This window comes from Pelobates fuscus, chromosome 4, assembly GCF_036172605.1.
Source record: "Pelobates fuscus isolate aPelFus1 chromosome 4, aPelFus1.pri, whole genome shotgun sequence".
NCBI classification, from domain to species: domain Eukaryota; kingdom Metazoa; phylum Chordata; class Amphibia; order Anura; family Pelobatidae; genus Pelobates; species Pelobates fuscus.
This window is the reverse complement of record NC_086320.1, coordinates 144,892,132-144,916,088: the sequence shown is the minus strand read 5'-3', so window position 1 is coordinate 144,916,088 and position 23,957 is coordinate 144,892,132. Positions and strand designations below refer to the sequence as shown.

Genomic DNA, 23,957 nt, shown 5'->3' with positions numbered 1-23,957 from the left:
ATCGCATCTGATATTGGTTGATTGACAGTCCCACAGTTTTGCGAATAGGGTTGTACAACATTTCCCTGTACAGTCATGGCTTGGGTTTTCTTATAGTGGAGAACAATCTAGGTAAGGGCATGCACAGTGTGCATGCATGTAGTGTAGTGCACTGGACCAATATTGTATAGTTAAAGGACAAAGTAGTTCTTAACTTTATATTAAAGACTTTGACAATGTAAATCTAAATCTAAGCCAAAAGGGCATCATAAACATCAGTAAACAGCTGGGTAGCACAAGTCTAATTCAGAGGCAATTAACTAATTAACTATTACCAAAGAAATCCCCCACCACCACCACCAATCCGTACATAATCCACATGAATACAATTCTAATCACAGTTTGTGATAGTTAGTATGATAGTATGATGGTAATCATTAATGTAGTAAAAAAAAAAAAAAAAATTATATCAATGAATTGGGCTAGGTTTTAACCAAGAAGTATACAGCTATCTTGTAAAATAAGTATTTCAGACTTGTACAAGATAATACGAGTTACATTTCCCAGGGCCTGTACTGACATGCATAGAAAGTGTAGGATTAGGGGCAGACTGCATAGCTCCCGTTACACTGGATTATATATTGTTGTAATCTTTTTTGACAGATGTGCAAAAGATTCACATTATAGTTAAATGATATAAATCTGCTTCACATTTTTGGTTGTTTGCATCCATTCAGGTTTAACACAATTGTTAAGAGTAAGACTTTGCAATCAGGGTTATTTCCTAAAGTGAAACGTGTTGGGAATTCAAAGTGAATTTCCTATTTAAGACCAAAGTTACCAACGTGGAAAAATGAATGATTAAAACATGATGATTAAAAAATAAAAAATAAAAGTCTATCTTATTATAAATTGTTGGACAGCAAATCCAAACTCATTCAATTATATATAAATAATATGAAAGGTAGAATGAGAACCTTTTTTTTTTTTTTTTTTTTTATTGGAGACATTTCAGATCAGTACTTCTCCACCTTAGTATTGTTTAATTGTATTGCAATCTTCATGAATTACAAATTGTTACTGGCCTGACCTAGCAAGATTAGAAATCGCTGGGAAAATGTGTTTCTGGATTATCCCTTGGCCATTATGTGGTGTAGAAAATAAATCTTTCCTTTCCAGTGCCAGGGTAAACAAAGAGTTAGCTGTATCAAACGCATACCTGCACTATGGGATGTCCTCCAGTAGATGCCTTCACTGCCCCTCGGCTTCCTTCCGTCTCGTAATGAGCTCTGTGATGTGATTTGGGCTGCACTTCAATCCGCAGATCATAAGGTCCTGAGTGGGACGGCAAGTGCCAGTCAAGAGCAGGCATAGAGGGGCTGTAATGGAAAAGAGCAACTATTTAGCAGCTATTAAATATGAATACAAAGTATATTATTCCTCACCATAGGAATTTGGCACTATTACTTTGACGACAATAATTAGCAGTTGATTCCTCACTATATAACATTTAGAATGTCATCACTGTGGTCTAGTGTTATGGTACAAGTAATTTAAAAGTTCTGAATGCAACCAAAACCTTCATCAAGATCAATCGTAAAACACTTTGCTCGCTATTATCTGAAAGGAAAAGGAACTTATTTTTTCCATGAATTTTACCGTTTTTACTTTCCTTAGTATGAAAATATAAATAACTACCATTTGCACATGGCACTCCATTATCAGAGAGCATTACAGGAGAAGTAACCCCACTCTCCTCCACAACTTCTCCTATTCCCCAAAGAAAAGCACAAAACTCTCAAACTTTTTTTCATAGTTTCTGTGTCTTCATAAAGTTCACATTCAAAGAACACTAAAAGTGAAGGGAAATTCAAATGTAAAAACTGTTAATTCAGAACACAGATAATGGTTTTCATTCACATTCTAATTATTTAGTTATTACATACAATTTTGTTTCTTTAGACAATCTAGCAAGTTTCCAAATAGCCTTATCCTCCTACTTGCGTCTTTTTGTTTGTTTTTTTTAATTGCTTGCTGCACAGTTTATTTGAGTCAAGTGTGGAGCAATACAAAATGGTTAAGAAAAAAATATTTTTGGCATATTAAGATATTTATTATTTAAAGTGCCTTTCGTTTAAGGTCTTTATATCATTACTCCAAAAGTAATAATAAGAACTGAAAGAAGCATCTTCAAGGATTATAAAACAAAAATGTGCAACAAATGATATTTTTCTATACCCCTGCTGGCAGTCATTAGCTGGTTTACTCTTGTGGATTTCTATCTTTCTATCACTGACTTTTTAGCTTTAGAAAGCTTAAACTATTCTGTTCTAGTGCCAATTTACAACCATCCTCACAAGGGACCAAGCTACCTAGGAAACAAAGTGAATGATAATCACACAAACATGGGTCTGACAGTTGAGATGAACCGCTTATCTTTTCCAACGGTTCATTTTCTACAATTCCTCCCTGAACTTACAAGTAGCCTTAGGGTGTATGGATTCATCTTGAGAAAGTATTAGAAACAATTTAGAAATACGAATGCATGCATGTGTTAATACTCTTGGTGCATTTTATGGTTTACAGCACAACTACATATTATGTCTACAAATAAAAATAAGCGGTCACTGAGAAAACATAAGCGCAGTAGCCAATAAAATGTAATTTTGAACTTTAAATGGAGTGCATTGCAAGTTATTAAAATGAGGATGGCAAAAGGTTTGTCTTAACAACCCTACAATAGAAATCCAGATGATATAGCTGTTAAAAGAACACTCTAGGCACCATAGCCACTACAATTGAGCATCAGCGACTTCCTCTTAGGACTCCCTGGAGATGGTAGTGGCAGGAAGACGTGCCCAGCAAGCTGCAGTGGTTATGTTGGTTGGACTGTTTCTTTAATACAGTGAACACTAGTAAATTACATCAACATGAAAACAGACAATACTGGACAGCTTATGTTCACCTGCCAGTTAAGGGGAAAAAAAGATATTCAAACCATTGTTTTATCATTGGAGAAGTAGGTAAAAGAACTATACAACAATATAACTAAAATTCAACAAAAATCCAAAATGGTTACGTTAACATGTCTACACAAACATATACATAATGCCAGTATATTATAGATTGATAATCTTCTAGCACTCAATACAATACCATGTCAATAAACATAAATCAACATATGCTCTATGGCCATGTTAAAATGTCATAGTTACTCAGTCACACAAATCACTCCAAGTTCTTTTTTTTAAAGATACGTGCTCTACATAACACATTGCCTTATACCATTATTCTAATAGCTAAAATATTGGGGTATTTTAATAGAAGCTTCTATAACGTGACATGAAATTATGATGGAGCCTTAGTTCAAGGGAATATCCAAACTCCTAAAACACTTTAGCTTGCTGAAGTGCTTTATGTGTGAAGGGTATATCTTCTTTCTTTCATTTTACAAAAAGTGCAGATTTAAAAAGAAATTGTCACTTTTATAAATTAACCTTGTTGACAATCAGATCCCGTTGCTTCCTGGTTTGGATAGCTCAGTGGAGCTAAACTCAAGAACACCTCAGAACACCTGCCTTGCAAAGACTTCTCATTGAGCCACATTAAGAGATCTGTGATTGGACAGCCACAGAAGTCTGGGCTCAGGGGCAAAAGGGAGGGTTTGCAAAGGCTTCAGACGAGCAATTTGCAGATTTTGCAAGCTGTTTTAACACATTTAAAAAATACATAATTACATGCATGCATGTTTTCATTTGGGGAATATCTAATTTTTAATTAATTTTATACTTGGGGCTGTAGAGTGTCAATTTCATGTTAATTCCACAGCATGCGCAGAGTAATAGCACATCTCAAAATCTACCTAGGTGGTGCAGAGTTTGCTATTTTAGGCGCATAACTGCACCAACGTCCGCCCTGGCCAGTTTTCCTTTAGATCTTATAATTTGGGGAAAAGATGAGGAATAATGCAGTCTTGTTGAGATCCAGGTGCTGTCAGACCTGGGGTTGGCTGTCCCCACTGCAACTGTTTTGAACAAAAGTATGGTCCACTCACTCAGGATTCAATTCATCAGCAGATTTATTGGAAACAAGTGCAATGTTTCGATCCCACAAGGGATTTTTCTCAAGCTCAGAAAGATCCCTTGTGGAATCTAAACATTGCACTTGTTTCCAATAAATCTGCTGATGAATTGAATCCTGAGTGCCTGGACCATACTTTGATTCAGAACTTATATTAGACACAGATATTAATTGTGCTCAGGCCCACAGAAATGCGTCTTTTGCCACTGCATCACATTGAAAATTATTGTCTTAAAGGATTCTTTTATGAGTATGTAGTACTTTACTGTACATCTATGTGGGAGGATATCGATATGAATAAGAAAAAGACTTCCTCTTCCATTTCTAACATGTGTGAAACAACTGACACACGGATACTGTCATTTGTACAGAAATATCAGTACTTGACTCTGTGTGATCAATATTGCACTGTATATTAAACATGGAGACCCTGACTTCCCATAGAAAATGGGCTGCTAGTGTATGGAGTGACTCAACAAGCAGCGTTATCAAATTTGCTCACAATTGTCTAACATATAACTCATTTTGGTCATGAAATCTATGATTAAGTTACAATAGTCATAGGTGTTGTATTTTTTCAAGTGAATGCAACATTTGAAAGGCTGGTTAAGTATCGATTCAGTTTCCAAACCATGTATGTGTCTTCACACGAGGGAAAAACCTACACTGCTTGACAATTTAAAATGTCACAACGTTTTGAAAAAAATATCTACTGACCCCTTTTACAATGCAGTACCAGTCAATTATGTGAGTATGTTTACTGGTAGTCTATGATTCTTCAGCAAGAAAATGATGCCAAACACCTCAAAAACATTTAAATGTAATTTTTTAATCATCATCTCAATTTTTATATGAAGGAGATTTGGAGATTGCGAAAGCCACGCCATTTGCTTCACTTGTTGTGGTTTGTTTTGTTGCCTTATTCAGATTCTGCTTACATTTTGGCACGGTTAGCATGCCTGTTTAAGTACTGCGTTTTTTTGAGTTTGGCAAAGATCATATACTGTCACCAGCAAAGCAGTGCTAGACCATGACAATGCCAAGTAATATACAATATTAATTATTTTTATAAATGTATATTCAGAGGTAAAATGGATACACGCACACATATAATCTATCTTTTGGCCTCCACATAGAAAAACTTGCATCTAAACTTTATCCAAAACTAAGTGCCCTGTACAGAATCAAATCCTGCCTAAGCCCTAGGCAAATGCTGATGCCAATCATTGATTATGGGGATGTAGTATATGCACCTGCACTGCAATCTGACATTAATAAACTCAATACATTGTATAACTCATTCTAACGATTTGCACTACAGTGTAATTACAGGACCCACCATTGTGACATGCTAAAAGAACTAAACTGGCTGTCGCTGGAATCAAGACGCTCCCTTCATCTTTCCAGCCTTGTGTTTAAGAGCTTTTCTGGGAAGCTCCCACCTTACCTGAGCAGAATGCTCTCCTCGGCTGTTCCCACCTCCTATAACCTCCAATCCAGTACCAGCACTTTATTTAGTCTACCTCAATACAAAAAGAAGGCGGCCTGATCCTCCTTTTCCTACAGAGCACCCCAATTATGGAACGACCTCCCGCACACTTTAAAATCTTCCCCAAGCCCTTTAAGAGATCCCTCTCTACATACCTCAAAACAGAATGCACGTGTTATGGTTGACTATATATTTCCTACCTGTTCTATGTTAAATTTTGTATATATTGTGTATTAATATTTTTGTATTTTATTGTACCCTAATGCATAAATGCAATGTTTTGTGGACCGAGGACATACTTGAAAACGAGAGAAATCTCAATGTATCTTTCCTGGTAAAAATTTTATAAATAAATAAATTAATAAATATACAGGGCTAGAAGGCAATGGGACACTTTAAGTTGTGCTACAACGATTGCAGCATTGCTTCCAATCCCAGCAAGCAGACACATGTAAAATATAGACAGAGAGACTGACATTCAAGAAAAGACGAATAAACTATCAAATAAACTAGAGGAATAAACTATTGGTACACCTACTGCTAAAAGTGACATGGAGTTTAGAGGGTGTCTAATTCCAGCTGTGGTCATTAACAATTAACAGGACAATGATGGAATCTATAATATGCCTGTAACAGGCATATATATATATATATATATATATATATATACACACATATACATACACATACATACACACACACACACACAAAATTCAAATGAAAAATTTCTGATTGACTACATTAACCAATAATAAAAAATAATAATAAAAAAAAAATCCAAAACATTAAAGTGTTACAGACGGAAACAAGTTCATTGACCTTACATGAAACAAAATTGAAATAGATTTCCATTGCGTAGACTTTGACCCTGATGACGTTCCCTCTACCATCACCACCCCTCGTCATAAAATGCTACAAATGTTTGTGTTGATAGACTGGCACTGTGGAAGGAAGTTTGGCCGAAGAACCTGATTAGCAAAATATAAAAAAAATAAATTGAAACTATATTCCAATGTCCCAGAGCAAATGTTTGCAAAGTCACAATGGAAACATAGTGTATGGGAGCAGGAAACATATTGTGAACAAAACAGTGGAAAACAGAGCAGTAGAGATCTTTATAAAGCTCATTCCACTGCGCCTCATCGCTGTAAGAATTTTCCGGGATAACAAAATATGTAGAAGACCTGAAGCATCCTGTCTGTCAAGTTAGATCTAATCACAACAATCTATAGCTCTAGGTAAAGCACAAACATGTTGATCTTAAAGGGACAGAGTGTCATAGCTGTGACAGTTTTTTTCATTACATGTGCAATCGGCAAATTTAATTTTAGTACCTGCATTTTGTTTTTAATCAAAAGTTCAAAATCACACAATTAAAGTCTAAGCTCTATACCTGTAGTTGTGGTTATATTGTTTTCTAAAAACTTTGGGACTCATTTAAATTAAAACAAAAAAAAAAACCTGACTAAATAAGCTACCTGTATTTATGGCAGTAATCTTGAGAATCAGCCAGTCAGCGAATCTTGGGTGCAGGACTTAAATAGTTTCTTAAACTGTGGCATATAAACACCTTGTATCTCTCTTTATTAATAAAATAATAATAATAATACATTTTTAAAAGATTCCTTTTCTTCCATCGGATTTCAAAGTCCACAGTTACAGATTTTAACTGCTCTATGCGTTGCCCCATCCGCTACCATAAAAATGATTTGAAAGATTTAGATAGGATAATAGCAAAGCAATAATGTGGACCTAAAGTGTTGAAAATATCTCTGTATCCACGTACTGTCGGATATGATGTTTGTATGTCTACAGCGAAGGGAAATTAATAGGCCAGAGACAAATGTCTATATTTACCACAGTAAAGGCATGGTATAAAGTTTCTCTTCTAACACTTTCAAGTTGGCATAACATTTACTAAGGAAAAGGTGTAGCAGCATTATGTGTAAGAGAAACATTACTCTTTTATTTCTGTTTACTTGTGTATTTAGTTTACCAAAGTTATGAATTTTCTAGTAAGTTGGCCTTTATGTACGGTAATTCCCAATTATATCTCGGTTATGCAACATAGTTAATGTATTTATTTTATTTCTTTGCAAACCTTATAGTGGCAATTCATGGTAAGCACATCTATCTATCTAGCGAAGGGGTAGTCAACCGTTGGCAATCCAGGTGTTGCACACTACATGTCCCATAATGCTCTTGCTGCCACAATACAGGAAAAGCATCAGAGGAGATGTAGTTACATCTGGAAAGCTGAAGGTTGCCTTCCCTTGATCTAATATCAAGTCTTCTAGCAAAAGGTTTCAGCTTTCATTTTGGCATATAGTCCCACTTTTTTTGACCCAGTTCTGGCACTCCAAGAAACATGAACAGGTTTTTGTCTGTCTTTGCATACTACAACACGTTACTGTAAATATGTGACAAGGCTTTCTGTAGGCAACATGTTTCAATAACTAGCACATATTGAAAAAAGCACAGTGTATATGTCATTGATGCCAACAATAGACTGACACTGCAAAACGCAACTTACGTTTCAGATGTATACAAAAAGTGACCTTGTGTTGTATTATGTGTTCATTTTCAAGAATTTCAACATTGTTATAGAATGTAAAACTTTGTAAGACAACAAAAATAAGAACAGATTCTTGCAATTGTATTCAAATTTACCAATATCACTGTGTGTTAGCTTACCACCATGCACGCACATACACTACTGAAAGCAGTTGATGTTCTAAGCCTGATTAGATGTATTTTTACACACTATCAAGCTATTCTATAACATAAATAAGGCATCACACTTAACCTATGTTGAGCAGAGGTTACAAGGATTACGATACTGAAAGGTTCCATCCATTCATAGGCTCATAGCCACCTCCCAGCTACACTAAAAAAATTATGATAGGCAGCTACTCAAAATTGATAGAGTGAGACATAAGTGGTAATTTCCTGCACTTCAGTCCTAGGACTGGAAACCAAAAGTGTATGCTTATATGACTCTTGGAGTGACTTTCCTGCCGCTTTGGCCCAACATCTTTTTTTCCCCCCTAAGGTTGACGTCCACTTTTAACCTCTTGAGTTTAAGATGTGCTGCATGTTAATCTGTCAATAAAAGGTCAAGGAAAGCAATGTACACTGCATTGTCTTTTATACACAGACACACAGCTACTAAAAGCACTGTAGAAAGGTCATTACATTTTGCAATTTAATGTAATGATACATCCATGTACCTTCTCTATTTGAAGATGTTAAAAAGCCATGACTTAGCTATGATGTTGCCATGCAGCAAATTATAACATTTCATTTTCTGGCAATTTACTACATGCACACCATATACAGACTAAGGATGCACGTACAGGCACTATTGTCCCACTTTTTGTGAACGGCTTTTTAAATGCATTTTATGATGTTCCTGTGTGAGAAATTGTTGTTGGAGCTGTAAAGTAGATATCTCATCTCTGGTCACTGTGACTGACTGGCTACATTGATGGCTAGTAATATATATTGAGTATGTCTGAATATAATCATATTTCCCACTATTGAGTATGATGTTTGGAGCCCAGGACTACACCTCCCTGCTGGGATATGAAGATCAGAGTTTATAAGAATAATGACATGTTAGTAAACTCTTAGATTATCAGAGAATGGAGGTGAATGGGATAGCTAATTTATTGGCAATGCTTTAAGTATAGGAATATAAAACTGGAGGGACTGAGACAATTTGGAAATTGACAGGGTTAATAACTAAAGTGAAAATTGCTGGAAATCCAAAGTGAATTACAAATTTAAGGCAAAAATAGCCAAACTGAAATGGTTTCTAATTCTGCTATTTTGGCCTAACTTCTGAAATTCACTTTGAGTTTCGGGCAATTTTCAGTTTAATAAATAACCACATCACTGTATATAAAAATAGTATATATGTGTCTTAGACACCATAAATCTGATTGTAAAGCCCAGATTTTGAACAGTCATTTATCTAGTGACCCTGTTATTTAGAAAAAAAAGAAAAGAAAAGAAAAAAGTATCCTTTAATGTTACTGAACAGAACATAAAAAAGTCATAAAGCATGCCTGCTCATGTGCAAGAGATTCTCCAATAGTCTGTACATGTGCTACTTCATCCTTGAATTCTGGATATGCACAGTTGTGTCAGTAATCGACTGAAAAGCCAAGTTTTTAAATAGCACTTCCGTTACCCAAGACTGCCAAAGTCATATCATTATCATCATTAATATAGTGCCAACAGATTCCGTAGCGCTATACAATATTATGAGAGGGGGATTTAACTATAAATAGGACAATTAGAAGAAAACTTACAGAAACGATAGGTTGAAGAGGACCCTGCTCAAATGTGCTTACAGTATATAGGAGGTGGGGTATAAAAAACACATCAGGACAGGAAACAGCAATCAAATAAGGTGGGAGTGAATCAGATCTGGAGGAGACAGTAAAGTGCTGCCCTTTAGGAGAGAGCAAGAGTCAGGTATGTAAGGTCGAGGTTACTATGGGAGGCCATAAGCTTTCCTAAAGAGATGGGTTTTAACGCACTTCTTAAATGATTGAAGACTAGGGGATAGTCTGATGGCGGTAGGCAGGCTATTCCCTAGAAAGGGAGCTGCCCGCGAGAAGTCCTGCAAGCGTAAGGTGGAAGTACCGGTACGAGCAGCAGACAGGAGAAGGTCACGGGCAGAACGGAGAGATCGAGAAGGGTCATACCTATGGATCTGTGAAGAGATATAAGAGGGGCTAGAATTGTTCAGTGTTTTATAGGTATGGGTTAGCACTTTGAATTGACTCCTATAGGATACAGGAAGCCAATGTAAGGACTGACAGAGGGGTGAGGAGTGAGAGGACCGACTAGAGAGGAAAATCAGTCCTGATTGTAGAGGGGCAATACGGCTTTTGGGAAGACCAATCAGGAGAGGGTTACAGTAATCCATGCAGGAAATTACTAGAGCATGGACAAACTCCTAGGTATATTTTTAAGATGGAATCTACAGGATTTGGGAACATACTCGATGTGAGGCTCAAAGGTAAGGCCAGAGTCAAGTATGATGCCAAGACAGCACGCTTGCAAGGATGGACTTATGTGGACACTGCTAAGTTGAAGGGAGAGCAAAAGAGGAGGATCAGTATTAGGAGCAGGAAAGACAAGGAGCTCAGTTATAGAGAGATTGAGTTTCAGAAAGCAGGAGGACATCCAGTCAGAGATGGAAGAAAGGTAAGTAGTGACGCATTACAGGACGTCAGGGGAGAGGTCCAGGGAGGAGAGTTATATCTGGGTGTCATCAGCGTAAAGGTGGTAGTGGAATCCAAAAGAGGTAATAAGTTTCTCAAGAGAGGCAGTATAAAGAGAAAATAGAAGGGGATGAAGGACAGAGCCTTGGGGGACTACAACTGAGACAGTACAAGGGGATAAGGTATCATTAGAAAAGGAGACACTGAATGAGCGTTGGGAGAGATAAGAGGAAAACCACAAGAGGACAGAGTCACAGTGTGATTGAAAAGTTTGAAGAAGGAGAGCATGATCAACGGTGTCAAAGGCAGCAGAGAGGTCAAGAAGAATTAGTATGGAGTAGTGGCCTTTGGATTTAGTTGCAAGTAGGTCGTTAGTAACTTTTATAAGAGCAGTTTCAGTAAAGTGGAGAGGGCGGAAGCCAGATTGAAGAGGATCAAGAAGACAAGTCTTTCCAGAAGCTTTGAGGGAAAAGGGAGCAGGGATATGGGACAATAGTTAGAAGGGGAGGACAGGGCGGGATGTTTTTTTCAGGATAGGTACTACTAAGTTGGTAAAAGAAAGAGTATTAAAACATAAAAGTTGCAAGCTTATAAGAATACATGTTCACATGGGTATGTGCACTTTCGTTTTCACCTATACACTCGCATGCATACTTTCTCTTGCTGACGTCTCATGTTTTCCTTTCCCCCATCATTATATTTCCCATATTCTCAGCATTTAATATCTCCTCTGTTGTAATTGTGAACTTGCAGTATACACTGCTCTTGCATTTCCTTTCAAAGACAGGTCTTTTATGGTGGAAATAATTAATTAGCTCCCTGTTTCCAACATTACACTCATTTAAAAGATTTATATCAAGAAATATACTTGCAGACATAGCAGGTTTTGCCACCTTTTATGTGTAAAGTCTGGCAGACTGTTATTCAAGTTGAGAATATCTGTATGTTAGTGTAAACACTGGGTAAATGAGAAGAAAATAAGATGTGCTTGATTTTGGCCCTTTGATTCACCTTCAAAATTGAAACAAACCTCTTAAAGCTATTTTAGAATGGAAATTGAATGTATGGAGATTTAAAAGTTGTCAGATTATTCATATATTAGACATCATTGACTATACAGCACACTACCAGCAATGTAGCTATATAAAGTGATTACGGTAATAGTTTATTTCTAACTCCTGGTGGCATTGTATGGAATAGGTTTTAAATGTTTGTATATTCATTCTCGTACCTTCAAATAGAGAGAGTACATTCTTTGACATGCACCTAGATTGGTATCCTATGCTGTGCTTTGAAATTCTGTTTCTTATGACATTATTTCCAATGCATTGTACCATACAGAAGTTAAAGCTTAGTTTTGATAAGCTTGGTTTGCAAAGACCAGATATATTAAATTAATAAGGAAATAAAAAAATTTACATTAAAATAATCTAGCATCTTCTAAGTGATCAAACTTCTGTACATAATTTGTTTCAGTAGGGGTAAAATGAATCTGTCATTAACAAAATGCGAAAATGACAACTCAGCTCCAGGTAGACATAAAGAATAACCTATAAATGTTGCTTGTATACAGTAGAATTAGAAAGGTTTCCTTCGGCCTCCTACAATATGGCCATCCTAATGGATTCGTTCATTTTTGACAGCCTCAAATACTTGCTGTTACATCCCACAATGCTTACCTTGAAGCTGCATGATAGAAAACTGGGGATGACGTACTAAAGAATGAAGGAGGAAACAGCAATTCTTACATAGTTTTCAACAGCTATGTAGTTTTCACCGACAGGCACACTTTAAAAAAATTTATATCAGCATTTATATAGCGCTAACATATTCCACAGCACTTCACAATTATAAAATGGTGATATTTGACAAATAATTAACATACGGAATATAACAGAGACGAGGTGAAGAAGGCCCTGCTTATGTTAGCTTACAATCTATAAAATTTTAAAATGTTACACTACTTGCATATAATGTCTGCTCATTGAACAACATTGGAATGCACTTGATGATGCTTATTATTATAAACCCAAACCCCAAAGTTTATCAAGATCATGCCTAAATGTTATTGTCTCTCAGTATGGGCACTCTAACGCAAGGGGGATTGTCATAGTACAACAGAGGTGAGAGAGTTGTATGGGGATTTGTTACTTCTGGCCCATTCATTAATCACCCGACCAGGACATGGAAAGGGGGCAAGACCTGCGAGGGTAGCAGCAGTTATCAATAACCTATGGAGTAACACATGGGGTGTGGAAATAGAGAGGTCACTTTTTGCAGCCCCTGTGCAGCCCTCTGGGTGCTTCCTGGTTTAGTAATGGTCCCTAGAATTATTTATGTTTTTAATTTTTAATTGGCAGCCTGCTATTTTTTTCCAGTAAATAATACACAACCGTAAATTACAAGATTAAATTAAATCCCAAAAGCATATATGCAGTATGCACTTTTATGAGTATACAAGATAATTACTGAAGATAGTGGGGCTCAAAATGCCTTTTCCAGTTACCACAAATGTAATATCTGGTATTCCAGTGCAGGAAGGCTGAACATATTATAAGATTACATCTGCAGTATATTAGTCTAAACTAATACGGACATACGTGTGTTTTTTTTTTTTTTTTTTTTACTCTTACAAACTAGTCACAACTTGTGTTTCAATGGAATGCGTCCCACTGCAAAAATATATGCACTTATTTTGTCAGCTCAGAGTTAGCACAACAGGGAAAAAGCGCACATCCAGACCTCAGAGAGGGTGTTTAGAGCTCTAGTTTCAAGGAACTCAAAGTCCCCTTGTTCGGAATGGGTAAAGTCAATTGTGTTTTTTGTACTGCTAATAGCTGGATCCACTATCTCATATAGAAATATTTACCATTACACCAATGTTTGCATAAGATTTACAGACAGAAGCTTAAGCTTCATTCGTACAGAGACGTCCCATTTGCAGTGTGCAATCACTGATAATAACAGCAGTAAATGGCTTTGAAATCGTGAAACAAAAAGTAGTACATTTTAATGTTTAGAATATATTTTTCTTTTATGAGGACTGCCTGCAAGCAGTGCACTTTGGGGTCCTGTGGAGCTAATTACCTCTGTTTTACAGTATAATCAATACATCTCCTACAGCTACTAAATACAGGCACAGTAATGCTACAGCAGAACACCACAGCAATTTGAATCTATGAAGTCTGAATCTAATATAAAAGTTTGATAGATGCATAAGTGTATGAAGGAAATATGTAACGTAACGATCACACGATATATACCCACATGCAATCTTTGAGTGACTCACTGAAGCCCAGTTGTGGAATGCAGAAAAAAAATGTTGAATTCACTTCTAATTTGTTTTAAATTTGTTGATCATTGTGTCTACGTGTCTATACATTTTATTATTTTAATAACAACTAAACATATACACTAGTTCTACATATAATTATTTCTGTGTGTGTGTGTGTGTGTGTGTGTGTGTAAAAACGCAGATGTTACATGACACTGTGGGTGGTTAATGCTGGAACTTTGGTAACTATATAGAGACAGACTTATTTTGAGCCTTGCCTCCTGTTTTTCTTGGACTACAACACTTATACAACCTGAGGTATTTGTAATGTTGCATAAAAAAAAACAAAAAAAACTCCAGACTGATCAAAATGATCTAACTGAGAAATAATAATGCTCTAATAATTAGCACTTGTATTTTTGATATGTATCAAAGTTATACAAGAACTGTGAAAACAGCACCACACAGTTAGAAGGTGATTCGTTAAGCCAGCAAAGTTTAATTTTCTTCATTGGTTAAATCAACGTGTCAAAATGTGATACATTACGTTTGGATTCTTGGAATGTGGCTTTAATTAATTAAATTAAAGGATCACTATAGGGTCAGGAACACAAACATGTATTCCTCAACCTATAGTGTTAACACCACCATCTAGCCCCCCTGGGTCCCTCATGCCTCCATAAATATAGAAAAATCTTACTGTATTCAAGCCAGAAGCTGTAGATCTGCATGCTGTTTGCCTAAAAAAAACAAGCAGTCTGCTGACATCATCAGAAGTGGTAGCCTGATCCAATCACAATGCTTCCCCATAGGATTGGCTGAGACTGACAAGGAGGCAGATGAGGGGCAGAGCCAGCATGATTCAAACACAGCCCTGGCCAATCAGCATCTCCTCATAGAGATGAATTGAATCAATGAATCTCTATGAGGAAAGTTCAGTGTCTGCATGCAGAGGGAGGAGACACTGAATGTTTGGATGCATTTTAGGCAGCCATGACCCAGGAAGGATCTCTAACAGGAGTGGCCAGTGAAGTTATCACTAGGCTGTGATGTAAACACTGCATTTTTTCTGAAAAGACAGCGTTTACAGCAAAAAGCATGAAGGTAATGATTCTACTCACCAGAACAAATCTTAATTTTGACTGAAGAATCTAGTGTATTTATGTGTTTCGTATGTTACTCATACTTCATCTGCCTTTACTATCTCTATAACAACTCTTTATCAAAAATCGTGACTAAAAACATTGTAAAAATAATGCATGAAAATATGCCGTACTTCATGTAAACCTATGTAAAATGTCTATCCTACCAAAATCGGATATAAATATGCTATTCTTGTTGCAAAAAAAACTCATAAATTGAAAATAAATATTGCGTTACAAATCTATTTTTGAGCCTCTTCTCTCCTTCACGTGTAAGTTTTCTTACTCTGCCACACAGCAATCCTTATCACTTGGGACCATGCCTTGCACAGGCTGCAGGGTCATGCATAGCTGCCAGAAGAGTTATGTGACAAATTTAACCCTTTCTATGAACAGAATTAGTGTATATATAACTGTATATGTGTGTGTGTGCAGAAGTGTGTTGTTTAACAGTGTGGGTAGTAGCATGTGTAGCATTGTGTGTAGCTATTTGTGTGTGTAACAGTGTGGGTAGTAACATGTGCAGTAGTGTGTGTGTGTGTGTGTGTATAACAATGTGGGTGGTATCATGTGCAGTACTATGTGTGTGTGTTTGTGTGTGTGTGTGTGTGTGTGTGTAACAGTGTGGGTAGTATTAGTATGTACAGCAATGTGGGTAGTAGTGTGTGTTTATAGTGTGGGTAGCAGTATGTTTGTTTAAAAGTATGGGCAGCAATATGAGTAACAGTGTGTGTGTGTGTGTGTGTATATATATATATATATATATATATATATAAAAACAGTGTGGGGAGCAGTATGTTTAGCAGTGTACAATTAACAGTTCCACTCCAACATTTGTTTTGCTGTACAGACAATGGTCCGTGGAGCAAAGTATTCATGCTAAATATAAACTATTCTCGTTTTCTAAAACCCATGGTAAACTGGTACACCTGAAAATATTTTTTTCTTACTCTTGGCATATGCCATAGTCAAAGAAACTCTCTATTCTCGTTTGGTTTTAGCCTATTTATTATAGTTGTAGTGATTGTCTATAGGAACACCCCATTGTGAGCTTTGAATATGCACAATTGTTGTGAGTAGTTTTATTCATGAAAAAACATGAGTAAAGATACATGACTGAATTATACATCTTTTGAATCACTGCTGTTCATAGATTTATGCATAAAACATCCAACAATAACTGTAGAGTTTTAGATCAGAAAAATCAGACATTACTTTGTCTCTACCGGTGACAGGCAACCTTCGGCACTCCCGATGTTGTGTACTACATCTCCCACAATGCTCTTACAGTCATAATGCTAGCAAAGCATCATGGAAGGTGTAGTCCAAAATATCTGGAGTGCCGAAGGTTGCCTTTTCCTGCGGTATGCACCATCAGGATTTTCACCAAACAAGGGACATTCAGAGGTGACTTATAATTATTATTACTGTCACAAATGTATTTTATTTATAAAATATTTTACCAGGAAAGATACATTGAGATTACTCTTGTTTTCAAGTATGTCCTGGGTATACACAAATAATAAAAGAAAACATAAAGATCTACCATACAAACTGATAGATAATACTATATGTGTTTATGTAGATGGCCCGAACATGGCCCCATAGCACTGTATAAAAGGCAGACATTTTAAGAAAAAATACATATTATAAATATATATATATAATATGTAAACTGACACTCCAGGGTAATTTAGTAAAATTAGCTATTTTCTTCTCAATCTCAACCCTGTGCATACACTGACTTGGTTTCATTTTGCAATACATTTTGGTCGTCCTTGCTGGCGGCTCTTCACTCCTGTTGCTGTATACTGATCCACAGTTCTCATATCTACCAGCAGTGAGGAAATGCGCTACAGTACCTAATGTTATTCGCTTTCGTACAGATTTGTCCATGAGCAACTACTGTTAGTGCACAATCCAAGTTATTTATGTATATTATTTTTGTTTCAGTAAAAATAACGTTTTTTACATGTATCTTTGTGTGAGCAGAAAATACTTTGTAAATGTACCGTGCATCAAAGAGTCTGTCCACAAATAAGCCAGTTGTTAATGAGAAATCAGACATTGTGGTTATAGTTTGACTGTGCATATTCATGATAAACTGATAAAATAAAATATCTTTAGGGAACTTAAATGCTTATCTGCCTCTTCACTTTCTCAAAATAAATATGTCTCCCACTTGTTTATCAACTATTACACTTACTCTTAAAGAAACACTGTAGGGTCAGGAATACAAATTTGTTATTCCTGACCCTATAATGTTAAATACACTAGTTAGTTGGCCGTCCCTCCCTTGCCCCTCTTAAAAAGCTTTAAAACTTGCCTTTATTCCAGCGTGGCACTGGTCCACCGGGGCTGGCTCTGCCCCGATCTGCCACCTTGGATAAGATCATCACAATTGACAACCTATAGGAAAGCATTGGATTGTCTGAGATCGTCAATTGTGATGATCTCAGTCAAGGAAGTGGGGTGGGAGTGGAGCCAAATGCCACCATGACCAATTAGCATCTCCTCATAGCGACGCTGAACGTCACTGCTGCACAACGATCCAGGAAGCACCTCTAGTGGCCCGACGCTGAACGTCAGTGCTGCACAATGATCCAGAAAGCACCTCTAGTAGCCATCAGAGTGACTGCCACTGGAGGTGTCTCTAGGCAGCAATTTAAACACTGGCGTAACTGTAGTTGTTCTGGTAACTATAGTGTCCCTTTAACCAAAAAACAACAATAAAAAAAAGAAAAATGTTATATATATATATATATATATATATATATATATATATATATTTGTGTTAAGGGCTCCTGATAGTACAGAAGATACAAACACTGTTAGGTGTGGGATGGTATTACAAGAGCAAGTCGGTTGTGGTGTGCCGGAACCGACGATGAGGTAGACCTGTAAATAAAGAGGGCCCACCAAGAAGAAATGTAAGAAAAAGGAGTTGATAAAGAGGAGTGGGTGGGAGGGTGATGCAGCGCTGACCTCGGACGGTATGGAGCCAGGTAAGGGGTGTCCCTTAAGTAGGTAGAAGGTGAGTCATACGCCCCTCCCACAATTACAGGCCAAAAGGCCTTAATACTTGTGTTAAGGGCTCCTGATAGTACAGAAGATACAAACACTGTTAGGTGTGGGATGGTATTACAAGAGCAAGTCGGTTGTGGTGTGCCGGAACCGACGATGAGGTAGACCTGTAAATAAAGAGGGCAAAAGTAGAAAATCAAAATTTATTACGAAACGAGCAATATACATACTTTAACCAGACATATCTTGAAAGGCATTTCTAACTTCTTGTACTGGGTTAGGTGTGTATCTAGAGTATGCAGAGGACTTCCAGCGCTGTAGTGGCTGCTCCTAAGCGGAAGGAGTGGCCCGAATAGTTATTTGCTTTTAGGCCTAGTTGTGTAAGTAATGACCTGACGTGGGTCATGAAGGTGGTGGTAGTGAGTACCGAACCTTGTAGACAAAAGTGGTTGAGATGGTGATGCTTGTAAAACCTGGGTATATGTGTCCAGTAATGTGACGGGGCACCACTCGTTGTGGGTAGGATAGTATCTAACTTCTACCGGAGGTGCGTGTTGATTGGTTTTGGAGTGATGCAGAGGCAAGATATAGTAATCCATGTGTTTTGTTAAGTGTGAGTGAAGCAGAATGTGAGTGGACTGGGTTGTGTAGATGGCGGTAAATTCTCTTGGTCTTAAAACCCATAAAAAGCCATATAGATGGCGGTTTTAATAACAAGGTTTGTGTTGTTGGCAAAGGGTTTTAAATCTAGTAGTTTGGATAGATCTTTGAAAATATTGACGTCTATGGGTAGCCTTTGCGCAGTACGTGGGGGTTCGGATCTCTGAATACCCCTAAGGATATTTTTGATCTGGTAGGAGGACATGAAACTTGTGTTGATTGGTTGTAATGTTAACATGTGATGTTGTATGCCTGTTAGATATAGCTTGATTGTGTTGTATGATAATTTGAGTTTGAGGTGGCAAAAAGGAAGCAAAACCCAACAAGGATGTCATAATGAAAGGTTGTGCGATATTGTGTGATGACAGAAATCTTTTGAATAGAAGGAAAGCCCTGTCATAGGTCTTCCGGGTATTGGCGGATAGCGCTAATTGTGACAATGTCCTGCTATGTTGCATTATAGCGTCTAGTCCATGACTAGTTGGTGGAAAGGTGGAGTGGTCGTGGCTGTGCGTGCAGCTGACGGAAGTATTTGTCGAAAAGCCTGTAAATTGAAACGAGACAAATGGTCAGCAGCCGTGTTGTATACACCTGGGACATGCACACAAAACAAGAAAAAATTGTGACACGCGGCCAGCCAGGTGAGTTTCCTCAAGAACCTCATAATGGTCAGTGATTTGGATCGACCTTTGTTTATGATGTGGTGCGTTGCTTGGTTGTCTGAGTAGCAACGTACTGACGAACCTGCCCATAGATGCCCCCATGTCACGGCAGCTGCCACAATGGGATATATCTCAAATAGAGCTGAAGTAGTTGGAAAAACTCTCCAGGTCCTGAACCTCTGGAGGCCAACTACCCCAAAGCCATTCATTCCCGTAAATTACTGCGAAACCTGTGGTAGACCCGCATCTGACCAGATGGTAGGTGAAGAGTCAGACAATTCAGGGGGGAACATGCTTTTCCCATTCCAGGTGGTTAAAAGTTTCTCCACATAAGTAGGTCTGCCGTGGCCTGGGTATCCAGGGGTAACCTGTGTGCATCATGCTAAACAGTGGGAACATGTTTAGGAGTCGTGAGATGAAAGCCCGGCCTTGGGGTATAATGCGCATGGCAAAATTTAGTGACCCAAGTAGAGATGTAATTCTTGCGGTTGCAAGTACCGAGGTGTAAGTAAAGGTTGATGTTGGTAAGAATGTTCTCTATCTTGGTGTGTGGCAGGCTGGCTTGCTGGCTGTGGCTGAGTCTAGTATGATTCCTAGGAAAGTGATAACTGTATCTGGTCCTTCGGTTTTGGTGGGGGAAACTGGGACGCCCACCTGTTTAAAAAGACTGATGGTTTCTATGAGGCTACTGGGTGGAGAAATATTCTCTTCGATCAGTAAGAAATCATCCAGTAGTGTATAACTGTAGGGCATCTGGCTACATTTAACAATAATCAGCATAGTGTTTCGGCGAATACGTCGAAAATGGCCGGACTACTTTTGAACCAAACGTTAAACATGAGAAAAAATAGTAGTGCCCGGCCCACTTAATGCCATGCAGGTGCCATAGTGTACGGTGGATAGGCAATAATTTGAAAGCATGTGTTATGTCAGTCTTGCTGAGCCGTGCTCCGACACCTGCCTGCATGATAGCCGTAATGGCGTGATTATTGGCAGAGGTGTGAGGTGCAGACAGATCGATGATAAATCTTTGTTTGTGGGAAGATTTCCCTTTATATCCGTTAAGTATTGCTTAGGGTACATTTTAATTGGACACATAGTTTTCGCCTGTGCTCTAAAGCATGTTTGAACATATATGCAATAACCTACATCCACTGTAATTACATGCACAGACATTGAAATTATTACATATTTGGGATTTTCCCAAAAACTTGATAGGACGACCCAGTTTATCTTTGGGCGTTTCCTCTGCTGAACCAGCGGAACCAGTGCCCTGTGAGGTAGTAGGTTCGTTTGCAGTGGTAGGACAAAATTGGCAGTATGGCCATGGAGGAGCAGTATGCACGGGCCGGTGTTCTCAGACCTGCAAAGTGTCTGCAGAAAATGACTGTATCAATCTCGCTCCAGTTGGACCTTGTCCCGTACTGTGAGAATGCGCCAGACACTTTGGAAAAATCCTAGGGGATGTACTGGCAGGCTAATTATGCCGGGTAAGGCGAAACCATTAATCTTGTTCTTTGGTGACAGGTGAGGCCCTGCTAGTTACCAAGTGGCTATGAGAGGCTCTGTCTATGAGTTGGCGCGAGGGGTTATTGAGGCCACCCGTCGTAGTGGCAGGAATCGTAGAAGGGAGATACCTATTTGGGCCTATACCCCTAACTTGCCAGTACTCTATGGCCTAGAAGAATGAAACGTATGTGAACTACAACGTGAGCAGGCTTACGTACCTGGTAGTATGTATAAAGTTTTGAGAATCGACAGGTATGAAAACCTGGATAAACCTAAAAAGGGATAGAGTGAGAATGGATCCCGTGAGACCTGTGTAATCTGTATAGGCTGGGATTATGGCTTCTAGCAGTATGTGTGGGAGGTGTAAAAGTCTATGAGTAGGATAGTGACATGACTGCCCATGCTTGGTGACAAGCGTTATGCTGAGTCCGATACCTGGCAGCAGGGGATTGGCCGTGTAATGTGTATATATGGAAGGTGATCAGATGATATGCATGTCACTAAACTGATCTGGGAATGTAAGGGACTTTTTAATGTGAAAATGACAATATGCAGAATCATAAATGTTGCTGTAAAGTGACGTATGAATGTATGAACCAGAACGTGTGATTCAAAACCGAAAGTCTTGTGAGACGTATATGCCGTGTTCTTGAATACTCGTGTTACGTCGTCTGAGTGTGTCAAGAAAAGGCCTGAGTTTGTAAATGCCATGTGAAATTATGTGAAATGACAATCTATGCAGAAAATGTTGTGACGTATGAGAGGTTGAACCAAGCGTGTGATTCAACCCGAAACCCTCTGTGGAAGGTAGGACCGTGTTCTTATATACTCGTGGTATTTCGTATGAGTATGATAAGAAATGGCCTGAATAGTTAGTGCCATGTAATCGTAGTGTACATGGTTGTAATAACATCATATCTCCATTATACTCTTAGAAAATAGGACCGTGTCCTTGAGCTTGTGGTATGTTGTACGAGCATGACAGAAAAAGGAGCCGTAATGTAGGCTAACCATAACTGTTGTATAACAGGATGTTATACTAATATATCCCAATTTAATAATATATCCTGAGCCCTCACTTAAGTATAATTTATAACACATGAATAGGGAGGATATGCTTTAAACATCATATGTATATAAAATACAGTCTTTGTGTGTGTGTGTATGTATAAAATAGATGAAGTATCAAGATGAAAATATATATACAGAGGTACTTAATAAAAGACTAAAATTAAACTTATTTACCAGGATAATTGCCAAGTACAGAAAATTTTATAAGGATAAATAGAAACATGGTAACATACTGTGAATACTGAATAAGGATGCATACGATTGCTACATACACGGTACATAGGTTTCCGGAAACCAGAGGGTTAATTCGCCTGTGACTTGGCCGTAAAGCGTGCGGCCGTAAAGTAAGGCCGTGAAAAATCGTGACGCCGTGGGAAGTGATCCGGGCGACGGACTTACGTTTTTGAAGACCTGAGGACTCAATCAACAATGAAGACCGGGTTTTTGTGCGTGGCTGGCCGGGAGGAAAGACCTGAAAGGAGTTCCTGGACACAGCTAACACCAACGAGTTTCCCCGAAAGCAAGATGGCGCCGTCCGTGAACCGGAAGTGGATTCAGGATGCAGCGCTGACCTCGGACGGTATGGAGCCAGGTAAGGGGTGTCCCTTAAGTAGGTAGAAGGTGAGTCATACGCCCCTCCCACAATTACAGGCCAAAAGGCCTTAATACATATAAAAATCATATTCCTATTGATCCTTTATTTATATAGATGCTTTGAATTGGGAATTACATTTAAATACATGAAATCCAACACACAATGGTCATCAAAGAAGCATTGTGGATGCCGTACACACCAATAATGGTTTTCTTCTCTGTAAGAATAATTGAATCCAATGCTTCTCACAGAGAAAAACCAAATGTACACACAGTGTCCAGAACTAGCATATTTGCAAGCTGATTTCAGATGTCAGACTTGATTATTGAATGTATTTTAGTCCGAAGCCACTAATGACTGTCTGAATGACAGCCACTAGAGGCGTGGAAATTGCACGATTCATTTGCAAGGTTGGAGAGGCATCATCTATGTTCCAAACTACTTCATTAAGATAAAGTGATATTGGTACTTAGACTGTCCTGTTAATTTAAATGGATTGATATGAAATGGTAAGCATATTTTTAGCTTCTCAGCATAGATACACACATAGAAATACTGAAACACTGAGCCATAAGCACTCCTGATACCATGTGATAATATTGATATATCATGTACTAAAAATATAAGAAACTGCAAATGGAATGCAGAGTAATGCATAACAGTATAATTCCTAAACTGTTATGTAGATTTTATTTATTTTATTTACTAATTACACTAAAAGGTGCATTTTTGCTGAACATGCATACACACACACATTCATATCACACATACATTCATGCACTCTAAAAATAATTGCCATAATTTTGACTGCAAAGCAGATTTAAATTGTAATCCTCACATGGTGCACAGAACAGTATCACTGCGGAGGGAGTCCCTTCCACAACACTCCTTCCCACAGCGAAACAGCCTTGACCCCAGTAATTATTTAACCCTCTGTCGGTGTGATCACAAACACATTCTACTCCACTGGGATAATCTCTCTATTTCCTCTATTTCACTTAACTGTGCAAACCAGTATTAGTTCCTTCTCAGCATTTTAAGAAATCTAAGTAGGTAAATTTGAGCACGTTTTTTACTATTTGCAGTTTATTGTACTCTAGTACATGTTTCCTTGTGTTTACCGAAGATGGGAACAATGGATTCTGGCACAAAGAAGGTTAATGTAAAATCCTAGGCATGGAATGTAAAACTTGGCTAACCGATATACAGACTTTCAATCTCTTCTAAATAAAGCC

At 38.0% G+C, this 23,957-nt stretch overlaps 1 protein-coding gene across 6 annotated transcripts in view; it reads right to left on the bottom strand.

Annotated features, from left to right (window-relative positions):
* NFATC1 (nuclear factor of activated T cells 1) overlaps positions 1-23,957 on the bottom strand; it is a 218,595-nt gene that overhangs the window by 172,019 nt on the left and 22,619 nt on the right. For all 6 annotated transcript variants that reach the window (XM_063451648.1, XM_063451650.1, XM_063451654.1 and 3 more), the window contains exon 3: positions 1,199-1,358. In XM_063451648.1, coding sequence (XP_063307718.1) covers positions 1,199-1,358 — 160 coding nt within the window. The remainder of the gene's footprint in view (positions 1-1,198; positions 1,359-23,957) is intronic.